The sequence below is a fragment of the Corvus hawaiiensis genome, chromosome 25 (assembly GCF_020740725.1).
Source record: "Corvus hawaiiensis isolate bCorHaw1 chromosome 25, bCorHaw1.pri.cur, whole genome shotgun sequence".
NCBI classification, from domain to species: Eukaryota; Metazoa; Chordata; class Aves; order Passeriformes; family Corvidae; genus Corvus; species Corvus hawaiiensis.
Window position 1 is genome coordinate 6,877,339 of NC_063237.1, and position 13,247 is coordinate 6,890,585.

Here is a 13,247-nt window from a genome sequence, read left to right on the forward strand (position 1 = left end):
GAACGGGGCAGTGGGGAACGGGAACGGGGCAGTGGGGAACGGGAACGGGGCAGTGGGGAATGGGAACGGGGAACGGGGCAGTGGGGAATGGGGCAATGGGGAACGGGAATGGGGCAGTGAGGAACGGGGCAATGGGGAACGGGAACGGGGCAGTGGGGACGGGGGAACGGGGCAGTGGGGAAGGCGGGAATGGGAACGGGGCCAGGGACGGGAACGGGAATAGGAATGGAGCCAGGCATGGGAAAGGGAACGTGGACAGGACCGGGGCCTCGTGAGCACGGGCTCGGCGGCAGCTGCGGGCGCAGAGTGCGGGCGGGACGGGCCCGCGTGTGCCGGGGCGCACGGGACGTGCGAAGCCCCCGCCTGCGGCCCCGCGGGCCCCGGGAACTCTCTGATGACCTGTAATTAGCCAATAACTGGCAATAGGCCCCGTTTGCCGTAAGGAAGTCGTTGATGCGTCACGTGCACCGGCCCCGCTATCGCGACAGCGCATCCCTGTCACCAGCTTGCGTCCAGGTCCTGCCGCTCGGCAGCCAGTGCCGCGTTTTCTCCGTTTCCCCGTTATTCCCACGCTGTTGTGAAACTGATGGGAAACTGAAAGGGTCTGAGGCAGCCAGTTAAAAACCGGGATGCAGGTGAAAAACCCCCAGATGGGTTCTTTGGGAGCAGGGAAGCCGCGAGGGCTCTGCATTCCGGGGGGGCTGCAGTGGGACACCGGGGGTTCTCCCCGGGGCTTCCAAGCCCAGCTGCTCCTATGGCTGGATCCCGTCGGAGTGGGACTCACATCAGCCTTCCCAGGGATTTCACTTCTCCAAAAAGTGGGGGGGGGAAAAAGTGGAAAAGTTGGAAAGCATCCGGTCGGCTCTCCCCAGCCACTGCAATCCCCTGGGTATCCCAGAAGATGCCGGATGTAAAACGGGTGTTCTCCATCTGGAAAAATTTTGAAAGGGGCAGTTGAGCCTTCATTTTTCATTAGATCCCCCCGCGTTGCGGCAGATCCGATTTCCTTGTTAATTGGGTGCTGTTCATTTTCTCCACTTCATTACTTGCCGCCGCACCTAGAATTTATATCCATTTGGTTTAATCGCGTTCGCCTGGTTAAATTCCAAACAGTCACTCGTTCAGAAAGGGAATTATTACCTCGCTTTGCCAGGACTTCCACTTTGCCTTAATTTCCCTGGAGCCTCATTTACTTTCGCTCTGCCTGTTTTCTCTCTCTGGGTCTCCTCAGGCTTGGCTGGGAGCGTGTGGTGCTCATGCCACCCTGGCTTGTTCCACGTGCAGGTGCCACGGCCCTGGCCAGAGACCACGGTAGGAGCTGGTGGGCTCAGGCATTGCCTGGTGCAGCCTCACCAAGCCCAGGCTTGAAAAATACACAGTGAGAGAAAAGGAAGCACTTCAGGTGCTTCAGAGATGCTATTGGAATTCTGTTGTGCTTGTTTGTGTCACTTTTTGGTGCCCTTTTTGCTCTTCAAAGTAGCAAAGTGGAAACCCCCGTTCTTTGGCTGCCTGTTTTCACTCTTAATGTGCAGGCACTTGGAAATATTGCTGAGATTTCAACCAATTCCACTTGCCAGTTTCAACTTTAGAAGAGGCTTGATGGTTTATTTGTTTGGAGAGTTTGTTTTGGGGTTTTTGTTTGCTTTTTTATGTATTTATATAATTATACCCTTCTTCCTTCCAGGCACTATCCCTGTCCCTGGGCTGGGGGGAGCTGCTGGGGTTACCCCAAGCCTGGGTGCTGTGTGTGCTGCACAAATCCCAGCTCACAGACACAGTTGGAGCACTCAGGAGTTTATTTAGTGCCAGAAAAAGGGCTGTAGTAGGTGTCCCCAAGGGCAGTCACCATGACCAGGTGCCTCCCTGGCTTCAGGAGGGTGCTGATGTTCCTCAGGGCACTGCGGAAGGTGGCCAGGTCCTTGCAGGCACCCTCCAAGCACAGGGTGGAGACGATGCAGTCGGCTGGCGGCAGGGACACGGGGCCCCTGGGGTTAACTTTGGTCACATCACACTTCAGAACCTGCTTCACCGTCTTCCTCAATTTCTCCTGCTTCTCAGCCCACTTCTCCCTGGCAAGAAAATGCAAAAATAAGTAGATGAAGGCTCATTCTGTGGATATTTAGCGTCTGTGCCTGTGGCTTCCTGTCACCGCACACAGCCTGTGCCACTGCCATGGTTGGTGACAGGCAGTAAGACACCAGCCTCACCTGTCCCCTTCCAGTTCACAAATTTATTTCACTGCTGGCTCCCAGTGAAAGGCTCCTGCTTCGTTCTTCAGCCACTTCTTCATCTCCCGGTGGTTCTGGTCAGTGTAGTCCAAGGTGATCATCAGCAGACAGGAGCTGGTAGGTGGTGGGGCCACAGCCGACATCTATCAGGATGTCACCTCTCAGCCCATCTGGTGCAGAGTGGGGGGCAAACCATCCCGGTGAGGATGGAAACTGCCCCAGGGCAGAAACATCTCAGAGCCCCTCAGGCTGTGTTCCCCCTAACCCAGAAATGTGACCCCAAATGCCACAGACCCATGGCACAGCCCCATAGCCCAATGCCAGGGCTCCCTGGCCACAGCCCGGCCCAGGGGCAACTGCTGCAGTGGGTCCACAGCCTGTGGCAGGGGCAGTGCCAGCTCCTGGGGCAGAGGCACTGTCCTCATGTCCCCCGGCCCCAGCTGGGCTTGATGGTGATCCCAGAAACTGTGGCACAGCTCCAGCTGCAATTCCCTGTCTGCACGGACACACGTGCAGGCAGAGGGGTGTTCTTGACAAAGCAGGTGTGCGTCTGTGTCTCTCACAGCTCGCTCCATGTTCGGCAGCCCGGGAAATGATGCCGTCCCACGCCTCCGAACGCCTCGGGAGTGCTCACTTAAGGAGAAGATTTTACGCGGGTTCCCCAAGTTCAGCATCATAAACGCACTTGCCCCTTCCCGGCTGGTGCTCATGCTGTAAAATTCTTTCAAATACTCGCGAGGGTCAAAATTCCGCTGGTAAAACTCTGCCTCCATGAAGATCGCTGGCGCTTCCATCCTGCCGAGAGCCAGCTCCGCTCCTCGCTCCTCCCGTGCTCCTGTTGTACTTTCAATTTGCACGTCCCCTCTGCCTGCTTCGCTCCAGCTCCAGCTGCACGCGTTCGTCCGCAGGACTTAGGCTCGCCCTCCAGTTTTCTGCTGAGCCTTGCTTTTTCATAATAACTCACTTCTGCAGCCCCCGGCAGCCTCTCGCCCGCCGTCCTGCGCAGCACGGAGGGGACACGGTGGTGACAACCCCTTCGCCGTCACCGCCACAAAGAGGCAGCAGAGCCCCGCACTTCTCGCGCTGGCGGGTCCCCACAGCAGCTCGTCCTCCTCCCACTCGCCCAGCTGGAGCCGAAATGATCAAACAGTTTTAGGCTCATTACGGACTCCAAATCTATATAATTGGCCTTTTCTTTTTTGAGGATCCATCGTTAGAAGTGACAGCAGAGGAGCTGCCGCATCATCGTCAAACTAATAAGTGCGATTGTAGATCCAAGGTGCATTTGCTTCAAAACCCCCTCACTGAGCCAGACCTGCCCCGCCAAACCCTTCTGCTGAGCATGTGAGGTGTATAGAGGACGTCAGCTTGAAAGATGAACATGGTAAAGAGGTTTTCTTCTGACAGCAAAGCCAACAATCAGTGCTCCCTGCAGCTGCAGTGCTGGGACACGGGGCCCTGCAAGAGCCCTGCTGGCCAGGCAAGCTGACCCAAGGGCATTTGCCAGTGCAGTACTTGGGTTTCAATCCTTAGAGCCTGGTTTTGTTCACTGAATGACATAATCTGGGGATAAAAATACAAACTGTCAGCACCCAGAAGCCTCTCAGCAGGAGTGGCAGAGCATCTTGGAGCTGGCAAGACTTATTGCCCTCACTGTCAGCCTGGCACTGCCTGGTCCTGGGAATCGTAGAATCATAGAATGTTCTGGGATTGGCCTGCCATGGGCAGGGACACCTTCCACCAGACCAGGGTGCTCCAGGCCCCATCCAGCCTGGCCTTGGACACTTGCAGGAATGGGGCAGCCACAGCTTCTCTGGGCAACCTGTGCCAGGGCCTCCCCACCCTCAAAGGGAAGAATTTCTTCCTAATAACTGATCTAAACCTACTCTCTGTCAGTGTGAAGCCTTTCTCCCTTGTCCTGTCACTCCAGGCTGTAAATAGTAAATGCTCTAAACAGTCTCTTTCCATCTTTCCTGTAGGCTCCCTTCAAGCACTAGAAGGCCACGATTAGGTCAGCCCAAAGAGCCAGCCCCCGAGCTTGTGGCAGCCCCCAGGATGGTTCTGACACTCCAGCTTCCCAGCTCCATGAGAGCTTGGCTCCAGGCATCTGATTTCCATTTTCCCCTGTACTCTTATTTCAGTCGAAGTGTGTGATTAGGGCTGCATGAGCTCCATTGTCATCTCTACCTAAGTGCTGCTCTGATGGGTGGAAACAGCATCTTGATGTTTACAGCGAGGAATGCATCGCTCTGCTTTCCTGGATAACGCACAAAATCTGCCACTGCAGGGAGGGAAAATCACACGAAAAAGGAGCAACACCTGCAGAAGGCTGGGGAGGGAGGAGGGGAGCTCTTTCAGCCTATGGAGGAGCACCTTGGCCTCATCCCCCTCACCTGGGCAGCAGCTGGGAGATTATAAAGGGCAGAGGGAGGAGGGTTGTTTTAGTACTTGCAGCACATCGAGGTGTTTCTGAGTTAGGCTCTACACGGCCTCTGCCATGAGCACAGCTCCTGTTGGTGTCCCAGAGGAGGTTTGGAAGCAGCCAGCTTGTGTGGCGGAACACTGGCCTAGGGAGGTGCTGTGGTGAGGATAAGCATCCTTTAAGGGCACTACTGGGTGCTGCTGCTTTTGCGGGGGTTGGTTCAAGGTGGCTGGTTGTTTTGGTTGTTGCAGAAAACATTTTGAGTTTTCCCCTGTATTTCTGTGGTCAGAAATATTGTGCTTCAAGGTTCCCATCAGGGTCAGAGGAATCCACCCACTGCTGTGCCCTTCCCTCTGCCCCCTTCCTCCCAGGGACAGATGTTTGGCCGAGTCTCTGTCGCATGGGCATCAATGGGATCTTATAAACGATGTGTAATTAACAACTGGCCGTGCTGCTGGGCCCCTGCCCTGGGTCTCGCTCCCCAGAGGCTCTGCCCACAGAGGGGAGCGGGAGCAGCCAAGCTCCAGGAACAAAAGGCATCTCTTCTCCACGTGGTGCAGAGGATCCCAAACAAAAGGTTCCCATTCCCTGCACTCCTCTCTCTGCTTCTCACTCTCCTCTCTGTGCTCCCACTCTTCGATGGGGATTTAAGCCGTTCTTCTCCTGGTTTGAATTTCTCTGGGCTGCAACAAGAAAGTAGCAATTAACTGTTATAAGGCTGTTTTATAGTCCTGTGCAAACCCTTTCCATCCACTCTGCTTTAAATGGGTACATCTTTTATTCCCAGTTTTCAGGAGTGTAAAACTTTACAGCATTTGCTGCAAACCTTCATACTTTGCTTTGCGGTTTATTGCTCCCTCTGCGGATATATCTCACTCATAAATATGGCTTCCAGCTCCCAGTACTTGACTAGGAGCCGCAGTGCCTCGGAGTGGTTCCGTTAATGGGACTTTGCCTCCATATCGTGGTGTGATTCATCCCAAACCTCTGTCTCTCCTCTGCTCAAAGGTGCAGAGCTCTGTAGAAGAGCTGTGGCAGCAGCAGGTCACTCAGTCAGGGCATTCCAGTGCCAGCAGCACTTCCCTGTGGCTCTGGGAGGTGTCGAAGGTGGCTGTGGAAAGCTCAGTGTGAGCTGGGGCTCTGTGCTGGGGTGGCTTTGGGCACTGCCACTGTGGAGCCTTGGAGCAAAGGTTGTCTTAGGTGGAGAGTTTCCTCTCTCTCCTATGGATTTTTTACAGGTTATTTATAAAAAACATTTATTTTCCTAGGATTAGCATGGAGTCTCTCTGTTCTCCCTGTACTAAGAGGGACAAATAAAGAGGTCAAATCTTGAGGTTCCTGTGGGTTTAGGTCGGACATGGGTGTGTTGTTTCTGACCCCCCTGTAGTTTTTATTTCCATGGGAACATTGAGGAGCTCTTTTACCCTACCGCCCATTTTTGGAACACTTTGGAGATGTGCTGTGCTTGACACAGGCTCAGGTGTCCATGAATGGAGCCAGCCAGGTTTGTGGACACCAAGCGCCAGTGCCTTTGTTCTTTAGCAGCCAAGCCAAAAGCTGAAGCTGGAGGTGGAGGTGGAGGCAGAGCAGGGTTCTGTGTACTGCTGGTCCTGCCAGGGCTCTGGGAAGGGGACAGAGCACTTGGCACCCCTGCACTGGTGGTGGGCTTAAGGGGAGGAGTGGGGGTCCCTGCTGCAGATCCCAACCAGCTGCCATTATTCTGGGACTGTCATGACACAAAGGATTTGGAAAGGTGTGGGGATATTAAGTGCAGCTTTCAGACCCCTGCATCCTACATGGTAATTTCCTTGCATTACAGCGATGGCGGCTTTAAAACCGCCCTCCTCCCATCCCCTTTTAACAAAACAGAAAAGCATTTAGGGCCGATTTGTTTGGAGTCCAGAATGGCAGCGATTACAGCAGCGTGGTGCATTTGGGGTAAATAGAGTGATACTGGTGTAAGAATGACCTCTGTTGAAAGGGTGACACAGGGTAGGGGCTGCTGCTTATCCCCTTGCATGTGCCCTGCCCCATTACCAAAAGCAGGGTGCTTTGTCTCATCCCTTTGAGCATCCCACCACTGCATTAAAGCTGCTTTACCAGGGAAAAATAAGATCTATTTTTAAAAGCCTTGGTTGCCTGTGTCCATCCCCACAGGCAGGCCAGGTGCTCCCCTCAGGCCCGCAGCTGCAGGAGGGAGGAAAGCAGGGAGGGCACACGTTGGCAGCACCGCGTTAGCGGATGGTTTATGGGACCATTTGCCAGTGCCGGTACCTGCCGATGAGGCTCCAAATGTCAGAGCTGGGCGAGGGAACAGGTGGGCTCTGTGCATCTCTGGGGCCCCACTTATCCACAGGCAGTAAATTAATGACAGGAACAGGGACAAAGTCCTATTCTGGGTGCCGGTGACTGAGCAATTCCCTTCTGGCAGGCGGAGGGAGGGAGACCTGCCACTGTCAGGCTGCCTTTGATTGTGTTGTCTGAGCCAGCCTTAAAGGTAGCCCGCACTCGAAACCAGCTTTGCTCCTGCTCAGGGCTTTGGAAGCAATGGCAAGTCTCGCTTAAAATAATGAGCACCTCTGCTAATTACCTGAGGCTGCCTCTTTGAACTGCAGGCTGTCGCTTACATCATCCCCATAAAGGAACCGGAGGTTTCCGTCAATCCCAGAGAGACAGGAGATGTTCAGAGCCAATGACATCAGCCCTGTCAGGAGAGGATGTAAACTGCACCTATACAGACCTGGTCCTGGTGCCAGGCATGGGGCAGGAGGTGATGCTGAGAAAGCCCTCTCCCGGTATCCACTTTTATCCCACCTGCCTCCAGGAAGGAGAGCTGGCGCTGTGCAGGAGGGAAAGTATGGGTGAGGGTGTGCTTTTGTAGCGAACAGGGCCAAAAATAGTGGGGAGAAAAAGAAAAGTACAGGAGTGATACCATATTAAACAAGCTGTACAACAAGCTGTCGTACACAGACCCAGTATCAGCGCGGTTTCGGTTTTGTCTGTGCCATCTTTATAGAATTCCCGAGGGATTGTGAGCTGGGAGCAGTGATCCGGCGCCGGATGGGAGGGCAGCAGGGCTGGTGCGAGCTGTGCCGGCGGGAGACAGGGAGCGCTGGGCTCTCTCTCTCGCCTCTAGGAAGCACTCTGACCTCAGGGAAGTGCTGCTGCACTCCCCGAAACGGGGAGGATCGCTCCGAGCAGTGCTGCGAGTGTGCGCAGGGTCCTTAGGCTTGGCAAAGTGCTTTTTTTGGAGAACCTTGGCTTGGGAGTGGGCGAGAAGTGAGGTCGAGGGATCCCAGCATGGCAGAGCTTGGGACTCGGCAGTTGTCTGTCAGCTCAAGGGAGAGGGCTCTGGGAAATGCCCCATGGGGATGCCCCAGCCTGGTCCCAGAGCCGGGAAACCCCTTCCCCTGCAGGGATTCCCTCCGAAGTGGGGGTGAGGCGAATGCCAGCCTTGGAGGATGTGGTCAGATACGGGGGCCTGGTGCCTGGAGAGGTTGGATCGTTCAGGAGCCACTCTGGGCTCTGCTGACGAGCCTCCTCGCCCTGCAAAGTGCAGGAGGGACGAGGCTTCCCGGAGCAGGCGGCTGCGCCCCGGCCCGACGAGCCCGTGCAGATGGCGGAGAGATAAACGACACCATCTCCGTACTGTAGTGGCTCGGCCGTAATTCCTGAAAGACATTTATTTGGAGGCAGCCTTCCCTTTTTCAGGGCTGTGACTCCTCGGGCAGGGGGAATTGCGACGGGGAAAGTGGAAAGCGCAACCCGGCGTTACTGATGAGACCGGTGCCCAAACCCCCATCCATTCCTCTCCTCCAATTTTCTCCTCTGACAATTTATAGGTTAGTTTGATGCTTGAATAGCTGAGTCTCTCTAGTAATATGTATTCTCTGTAAGTATTCCCTGCTGTGGCATATCCTAAGAGAACTCCATCAAATAATTATCTTCCCTTTTATTTATTCACAGTCTTTTCACTCGATCTGCATCACGATAAAATATTCCAATGGCTTCCTCTTAGCACTGAGCCTTCCCCAGATTGTAAAGTGTATTTATGTACAGTATTAAATCCGCCCTGTGCCGCTCTTTATCTCGCCGCTCTGCCCGTTCGATGCTGCCGTCGTGCACTGGCCCTGGCCACCTCCTGCCCTGACTCCCTGTGGCACGGGTGGAGCCTGTGCCACGTGCCCGAAGCCCAGGGCAGGAGAGGTCTGCAGGCGGCCAAGACCCGGCTGCAGCTGGTGCTAAGGGATGGAGAGGGGCAGTCCCACCAGGGAACCTTCCTGTCCTCCCTCGCCGGTGCTTCCAGCCGGGATGTTACTGCCTGGCAGAGCTGGGCTGCCCACCGTCAGCGGGAGACGTGACTGCAGGGCAGCCGAGCGCAATCAGAACAGGGAAGAAACCAATAACCTCCTGTCCCCCCTCCAGAGGTGCTGGAGGAGCAGCACTACTCTTCTCCAAGGACTCCGCGGGTCTCCCTGTGGAGCCAGTGGCCTCTGGGGAAGGATGAATCCCTAAAAAGGGGCTGCAGCTTTTCATACTAAAAGAGGCTATTTCAGGGGATGATGTGCAGAGTCTGAGCTAAGGTTTCCTATGCTGATGAGCACTTGGAGTGCTTGGAGCGGCCCTCAGAGAAGGTGCAGGCATGCTGCAGCACAGCTCTGACCTGTGGCAAGGGATACCCTTTCTCCATGGGATAGCAGGTCCATGTTTGCACCTGGGATTGCTGCAGGTTTTGAAAATAGTCCTTCCAACACCAGTATTTCCTCTTTGTCTTTCTGTGGATTTCTGTGTGCTGCACAGCAGCCTAACAGGGAATACTTGGTGTTGTGCATCCGTCCTTGCTGCTTTAAAAGACCCCATGCAGGAGCGGTGGCCTCTCCACCCTGGGATGCATGGAAGACATCTTGACATCTCTGCAGGCATGAGTTATCCAAGGGCGTTCTGGACTGAAGGGGCTCTTGTGGTCACATTCAGAGTCTGTAGCAGTGCCAGAGATTCTGTTGGGCCAGAAGAGCTCTCCCCACTCCAGGGCTGAGGGAGTAAAAGCATGTTTAACTGTGTTTTTAGCTTTGCTTCTGCTGCTCTGCCCACAGGAGCATTTCCTGGGAGCCATGGGGCAGCAGCAGCCCTTTCTGCTATGCTGTGTCATTGTGATGTGGGAACAGCAGTTATTAGGTTGGTCACAGAGAGAAGTAGCAGTGACCGTTCACAACTGTGGCTCTTCTTCCTGGCTTTGCCCACAGTCAGCTTGGTTGGTAGGCAGGTGGGCCAGGGAAAGGGGTGTTTCCCAGAAGAGGGAGATGCCAGGGTAGAGGGCCAGTCATGGTGAGGAGGATGAGGATGATAACCATGATGCTCCAACTCACTTGGCTGTGGTACCTCTTTGGAGTGGCATCCCCTCAACTCCTGGAGAGCCAAGTTCCCCAGCAAGGGTTAACAGAGTGTATAAAATTGATTGCGATTTTAGTAATTCAGTATAATCACAGTCTACCAGCAGGTTGCTTTTCCAGCAGGAGGGTTTGGAATTATTTTCTGGAGTTTGCAATATAGAACTTAAATTAAGCCTCAGAAGTCAGAGGAGCTCTGCTGCATCTCTAATGTGGTGCTAAATTCTCAGCAGCACATTCCCTGTATTAAAGCCTTTGCTGGCAATTAGGTTCATTAACTATCACAATACCTTATTTATTACTCGGCATGCCATATGGTTTCCCAGCTAAAGAATGGCACCCGTTCTAGCACAGACCATTTGGCATCATAAAAATGTTAACAAATAATGTTATGGCTCTCAAGGGCAAAAGGGCTCGCCGGGCTGCAGGTCTGCACGGCAGGAGAGAATATGAAAACATTTTTCTTCTATGGCAAAATAAAGAATTCCTCGAGACAGAAGTATTCAAAGACTATCCCGCTTGCATCACGCAAATGGGAGTTTTATACATGCCCATAATGGTTCTGTCAATATTTGCAGCAGGCAGCGCGCTCACTCATCTCCTTTCCTTCCCCTCGCTCCCTCTGAGCACGGACAGTGTTGGAGCACCAACAGGAAGGACCCACCTCCATCTAATCGTGCCGCGTTTATGCCTCTTGATTTTTATTTCTTCTGATGCCACTGGCTCTTTCGTGTATGCAGCTCTTGGGGAGAGGATTAATTATCCAGCACCCGCCTTTATTACTGTCCAAGCTTCAGCACTGGGCACTGCACCGAGGCACCCAGTGTGTCAGAGAGTGTACATGGCATCAATGCCTACACAGCAGAAGAGAGAGAGTGTGTGTGTGTGTGTATATCTGTGTGTGTAGGGGGTGAAGCTGCACCAGTAGAAACAGCTCTTTGGGACCCCCATGACAGAACATGAAGTTAGGCATTCTGACCCTGAAAAGGGGGAAATCCTAATTGTAGTTAGTTTAGTGCTCTTGGGAGGAGATCAGGACCTGTTGCAGCCCAGGCTGTGAGCGTCACACAGGGTATACCACACTCGGTTCCTATTTTCAGCAGGATTAGGATTACAAGAGCCAGGGACATCATTTCAGGTCACAGGGACTCGGACTGTCTCCTCTTGGGTACTGTGTGGCCAACGAGGAAAAGGTACTTCTCCATTCCTGTTCTGTGAGTGGATTCTCCTAGAATAAACATGTCCAAAGGGTGACTTTGGCAAAGTGCAACTTAAAGTGGTACTGAAAGCACAGATTAAACCAGACTTTGTGATCCTGTTACAGTACCCCTTGACAACCCCTGAATTTCCAGAAATGGGTCAGAAAGCCGAGTTTGAGGCACAAGTAGCACTGCTGCCAAGTTTCCTAGGCGATGCTCATTTGGTACCTAGGTGAGGTTGTTTCCTGGATCCTGCTCTTCGTTGATTCTCGGGTCAGCTTTCTGATTTGCAGGAAGACAATTCTTCCAGCATGAGCTGAGGAATGGCTCTGGGCTCCTGCAGGTGGGCCCCGGTGGTCTGTGCACAGGTAGCTGCAGTAGCACAGTGCCAGCTCCCCGATTTCCTGCCGAAGATCGGGTGGGTCAGGGCATGCCCAGGGCTCGGTGCCCTCCTGCCAAGAGGAGGTGGTGAGGCTGGAGCAGCTCTTGGATAACTGCCATGGTGATGACCACTTCAAGAATGCTTTGGTGTACAGAACAGCTGCTCTTCCCGTGGGTAGTGGCAGCAGTTAGGTGTTCGGCTGGCACCAGGCTCAGCCTGTGTGCAGCAACTTCACTGTGCCCTGGTCTGTCGGTGCCCACTCCAGAGCCGCCTGTGTCCTGCCGGAACTGCTCTTTCCAGGGAGGGATGTGACAAAGAGCTGTATTGCTGCAAAACTCACAGGCTTTAAGCCAGCTTGGATTATTTCTCATCACCTCATCTGAACTCTCAAGCAATGTGGGTGAAGTATTCTACCTGCCAGTTCACACAGCACTGCTTCCCATTGGGATTCCAGCCATTTCTTTGGGAGCCCCTCTGTTTTGTTTTTTATTGCAGTGGATGGCACACAGTACTGTAACATAGGCAGAGCCTGGTCCTGAGAATAGCTGTGCTCCATGGGAGGATGAGTGTGGCCAAAGATGAAGCTCTGTCCCCCCAGACAGTTGCTGTAATGTCCCCTTTCTGCTGGCCTCAGTGCCTCTCTCCAGAGTCTGCTAGTTCCTGTACCACCTAGTACGTCTGGGTTTTCACTATTCCATGTCCTCCATTTTCAGCTGATTGCCTTCTTCATGGAAGTTGTGATTTGGGTTTTTTCCCCTTCAGGTCCCTTGAAGAGACATTCCAAAATGTGCCCCTTCAAAAAGCCTCTGGGCTGGAATATCTCACCCCACCTCTCCAAGCAATTTCGCTCCCCACCTACCCTGTCAGTGTGTCCTTTGCAGAGCTGCAAGGACCCTCGGCCATCTGGTGATGCTTAACCCAGTTTTGTAGGTAGCACGGTGATGCCAGTGTTCCAACACTGAACTTTTCATGGAGAATTCTTTGTGAATGGAGAGCTGTTTTCCAAATGGCAGAAAGAAATGGGATTCTGGTCCATTGGTGGTGGAATTGGCATTTCCCAACCAAAGGATGTAGCACCTGAGGCAGCAGAAGCAGTGGAGGGAGAGGCACAACAGTGAGAAAGAATGGACTGGGTTCCAAAGGGAATTAATACCTGGAGAGGAGCTGCGGGGTGGTGGAAGCAGCTGCACTCCAGTGACAGCCATGTCACACACCCTGCTGCCTCCCCCCGTTTGCATCCCTGGCCGCTGGCAGGGACACGTGGAGCCTCTGGCCCTGGGCAGATAGGTCTTATCCAGGAATGACTTTGCAGGAGTGTTTACTTTCATTCCTGGGAGGCTGATCGAGCTGTTCCAGCTAGGAATGTGCCCTGGCCGAAGGGGGACCCTGCCAAGCTCCCTCCAGCATGAACATTGCATGGTCCAAGGGCATTGGAGCCCTGGCTGGACTTGCCCCCTGCTCCCAGGGCTGACCCCACTGCACGAGTGGAATGTAAAAGCCTATGTCCATGGGACTTGTGGCAATGGATGTGTGTGCTGTGACCAAGCTGGAACACACCAATTCCTCACGACCTTTGGGAAGGATTCATAAATATCTGCCCTGAAAGGGCAGATTGTGAGCTGCCTTGCT

At 53.7% G+C, this 13,247-nt stretch overlaps 1 protein-coding gene and 1 long non-coding RNA gene across 2 annotated transcripts; one reads left to right on the top strand and one right to left on the bottom strand.

Annotated features, from left to right (window-relative positions):
* Window positions 1-214: 214 nt before the first annotated feature.
* Window positions 215-1,681, top strand: LOC125338264. The gene is made up of 2 exons (XR_007208237.1): window positions 215-516; window positions 1,285-1,681. It is a non-coding gene; the product is annotated as an uncharacterized LOC125338264 (long non-coding RNA).
* A 77-nt stretch (window positions 1,682-1,758) lies between these two features.
* On the bottom strand, window positions 1,759-3,022 carry NNMT (nicotinamide N-methyltransferase). Its single transcript, XM_048328552.1, is given in 4 exon segments — window positions 1,759-2,069; window positions 2,208-2,330; window positions 2,332-2,441; window positions 2,918-3,022. Coding segments are annotated over 4 exon segments (612 nt in total). The 3' UTR covers window positions 1,759-1,795.
* Window positions 3,023-13,247: the final 10,225 nt, after the last annotated feature.